The sequence below is a fragment of the Pecten maximus genome, chromosome 2 (genome assembly GCF_902652985.1).
Source record: "Pecten maximus chromosome 2, xPecMax1.1, whole genome shotgun sequence".
Lineage (NCBI taxonomy): Eukaryota > Metazoa > Mollusca > Bivalvia > Pectinida > Pectinidae > Pecten > Pecten maximus.
Window position 1 is genome coordinate 6,521,938 of NC_047016.1, and position 4,398 is coordinate 6,526,335.

General features: G+C 42.7%; 1 protein-coding gene across 1 annotated transcript; it reads right to left on the reverse strand.

Annotated features, from left to right (window-relative positions):
- LOC117340726 (potassium voltage-gated channel subfamily B member 2-like) lies at positions 1–1,864 on the reverse strand. The gene has a single exon (XM_033902491.1). It carries the CDS (start codon positions 1,862–1,864, stop codon positions 680–682), a length of 1,185 nt encoding a protein of 394 aa, XP_033758382.1. The 3' UTR covers positions 1–679.
- Positions 1,865–4,398: the final 2,534 nt, after the last annotated feature.

Sequence of the window (4,398 nt, forward strand, 5' to 3'; positions counted from 1 at the left end):
AACGGTAACAATTTGGTGTAGTGTTTACTGTTATCTATATAACGTAACGGTAACAATTTGGTGTAGTGTTTACTGTTATCTATACAACGTAACGGTAACAATTTGGTATAGTGTTTACTGTTATCTGTACAACGTAACGGTAACAATTTGGTATAGTGTTTACTGTTATCTATACAACGTAACGGTAACAATTTGGTATAGTGTTTACTGTTATCTATACAACGTAACGGTAACAATTTGGTATAGTGTTTACTGTTATCTATACAACGTAACGGTAACAATTTGGTATAGTGTTTACTGTTACAACGTAACGGTAACAATTTGGTATACTGTTTACTGTTATCTGTATAACGTAACGGCAATCTCTTATCAGTCTGTGATTTAAATATTTACACTGCACCGTGTTTAAAGTGCCCCAAACACCAGACAAACAGATATTTACACTGCACCATGTTTAAAGTGCCCCAAACACTAGACAAACAGATATTTTAAAACATCAAAGGAATAAAAAGTACTCATTAACACTTGTCAGCCTCTAAATCAGCTTGATCATTTTCTATAGAATAGCGACCAATTTCTGAATGCGCATTTGCCCGGAAATGCTTGGCTATCTTAATAACTGATAAATATGTATATAAAAAGGGTAGACTTTAAATAAGTCAACGGAATATAGATTATACTATTCAACGTTAGCTGGTTTTACAAAAATGCTGAAAGATTTAACTTTTTCTCTCGGTTGAAGGACTGGCTGACCTGTCTTTGCATGGACACTACCTTCTTCGTACTTTTGACCGAGAGGACAGATCTTGGCAGAGTATTTTCCTTTCAAACATTTCCCGTATATTTTTGAAAATTCATATAGTGAAATGAAATTGTTGACAAATACTGGTATGGTGATTGACAAACAAATCACACCACATAACGCGCACAGACTACCCACAATCTTACCGAGACAAGTTTTAGGAACAACGTCACCGTATCCGACGGTTGTCATAGTGATAAGTCCCCACCACCAGGAAGTGGGGATGTTGGTAAATTCTGATTTATCCTCCACGAAATATGCAAAATTTCCAAAAATTAGCACGCCCATGAGAACGAATGAGATTATGACAGCGAGGTCTTTGCAGTTAGTCCGTACGGTGAAGACGAGAACCTGGACGGCCGGAACGTGTTGAATATATCGCATTACTCGCAGGACCCTAAACATTTGTAAGTACATGAGTATCTTAATCCCTTTCTCGTTGAAACGATATCTAGCGATTTTAAATTCCAGTACGAGTCCTACAGAGGCTGACACCAGAATAACGATGTCCAACACATTCAGCCAAGTCTTGAAGAAACGTTTGTAGTTTGGACATGTTGCTAGCTGTAGGATCAGCTCGATAGTGAAGACTACCACAGGAGCAATATCCAAGTATGTCAGGACATCATGGCGCTTTGTTATATCCGGTAGGTTTTTAATCTCGGCCATTGCCCGTAAAAGTTGAGGTTTTTCTATTTCGTAATCATAGTATTCATTGTGGTCGTACAGGAAAGTGTCGAATAGATCTTCGTAATATGTGTCGCTGTAATCATCACTGTCACCGGACACATCATGGGGCATTTTTGTATGGTTGAAATAGTTGTAGTTCATGTACTGAAACAAACCCTTGGCCATTGTCCGGACCTGGTTCATACGAATATCACAGGACAGATTCTTCATCAGTATTACAGCGGATCCGTGGTAATCATAGTCGTCTGCCTGGCTGATCAGGTCGAGCAAGTGGTTCCGGTACTGACAGGCAGGCAAGGACACTCTTAAATCACTCACAGTACCCAAGGAAAGCGTCATGATGGACATCGCCACAAAGAACAGCATCGTCATCATATAAGCCTGAAAAGAGAACCAGTATCAGAGATAATATATCGTACTAGATTTTGTAAATTTTGTAAAAACGTTTTATATAGAGAGACAGCAAGAGATCCCTGAGGGATCTTGGCGCCCACCATTGAATGATCTATACAAGTCAAATGAAAGACTGATCTTTTTTCTTCTTTTTCCTTCTTTCTCTCTTCTTTCCAAATATTTAATAACTTGAGATAGTACATTATAGCAGGAGCAACCTGCAATAGTAAAAATCAAAGATGGCCGCCTATCTACGTGTTGTTTTCAGATCTGTCTCAAAATGCAACATGTACAACAAGGGACTAAGGGGAACCTACATATGAAATTTGAGAAAGATCCCGTTTGTACTTGATAACACATTTCAATTAAATTTGCTATAATCATTTCATTTTCCGAAATTTTGGCCCCCAGACCCCTCGCCAAAACAAATTCGGCTCGCGCCTACGTCGCTCGCATTACCACTAAATTACTGGACCCCCCTTTTCAAATTCCTGGATTCGCGCCTGTAAGCCATAAGAATCATAAACCTCCACCACACCCAGCCATGTTAGCCCCCACCACACTTAGCCACGCAAACTCCCATCACACTCAGCCATATGAACCCCCACCACACCCAGCCACGTAAACCACCACCGCACTCAGCCATTTGAACCCCACCACACTTAACCACGTAAACTCCCACCACACTCAGCCACGTAAACCCCACCACACCCAGTCTTATGAACCCCGCCACACTTAACCACGTAAACTCCCACCACACTCAGCCACGTTAACCACCACCACACTTAGCTACGTAAACTCCCACCACACTCAGCCACGTAAACCCCACCACACATAGCCACGTAAACTATCACCACACTCAGCCACGTTAACCACCACCACACTTAGCCACGTAAACCCCCACCACACCCAGTCTTATGAACCCCACCACACTCAGCCACGTAAACTATCACCACACATAGCTACGTACACCCCCACCACACCCAGTCATATGAACCCCCACCACACTCAGCCACGTAAACCCCCACCACACCCAGTCATATGAATCCCCACCACACTTAGCCACGTAAACTTCCACCACACTCAGCCACGTAAACCCCCACCACACTCAGCCATAAGAACCCCCACCACACTTAGCCACGTAAACCCCAACCACACTCAGCCATAAGAACCCCCACCACACTTAGCCACGTAAACCCCAACCACACTCAGCCATATGAATCCCCACCACACTCAGTCATATGAATCCCCAGCACATATGAATCCCCACCACACTCAGCCACGTAAACCCCAACACACTTAGCCATATGAATCCCCACCACACTCAGCCACGTAAACCACCACCACACTCAGCCACGTTAACCCCACCACACTCAACCACGTAAACCCCACCACACTCAACCACGTAAACCCCCACCACACTCAGCCACTTAAACCCCAACCACACTCAGTCATATGAATCCCCAGCACATATGAACCCCCACCACACTCAGCCACGTAAACCCCCACCACACTCAGCCACGTTAACCCCACCACACTCAGCCTCGTTCTCATTACTTCCAACCACGTCCTGGGGAATAATGGAGGATGCATTAAGAATGTGTACAACGCGGTAAGAATATAGGAGAAACCGATAAGGACGTACGTAGTATGGTCTTCGTGGACGTTGACAAACTTTTATCTTCGTTGGCTGACTTGTTTTCATGCAAAAGCTGAATATATTGAAGAGCTAATCAGAACAGGTAACATAGAGCATTAAACGTCCTTCATTTGCATCTATATGTATAATGTCGGTGTGACATCTTAATTTATAAACTTAATTAAAGCTTCATTGACCATGTCGATCGGACATACCCTGTAAAACTTGAAATCAACTCGGCAACATCAACCACTTACTCCGATGTAACCAACTTACAACTAAGATGTATGGTAAACATGATGATTTCAATTTCAAATTGTTAATTTTCCATTTCTAGACAGCAACATCTGCACCCTATACATCGGTGTGTACATGTCCCAGTTGATTCGAAATTTAAAGGCGTTTTCTCATCATCACGATTTCCGTGACAGCTGTTGACTACCGACGGTGAAATTAACAACACAAGATATTCAGGATGATGAAGGCTATGGTAAAGTTGTATGGCCGACATTATGAACTATTCTATTTCCTTCTGCGATATGAAGTCAGACATGTTTGATGCTTGTTGATATGCCTAGTTGTCATGCGGCCTCTCATTGGTGATTGTGACTTAACCCGGATTTGACTAGATTTGTATGGCGGGTGTCGTAGTGACCTAGATTTCTATGGCGGGTGTCGTAGTGACCTATATTTGTATGGCTGGTATTGTAGTGACTAAGATTTGTATGGAGGGTGTCGTAGTGACCTAGATTTGTATGGAGGGTGTCGTGGTGACCTAGATTTGTATGGCGGATGTCGTAGTGACCTAGATTTGTATGAGAGAAGACGCTCATTCCTCCGGAGCACATGGTCTTGTTCTCCTTGTACTTTTTCA

What these genes read in the sequence shown, in the direction of transcription:
- LOC117340726 (XM_033902491.1), bottom strand. Translation starts at nt 1,864, where the DNA reads ATGACGATGCTGTTCTTTGTGGCGATGTCCATCATGACGCTTTCCTTG.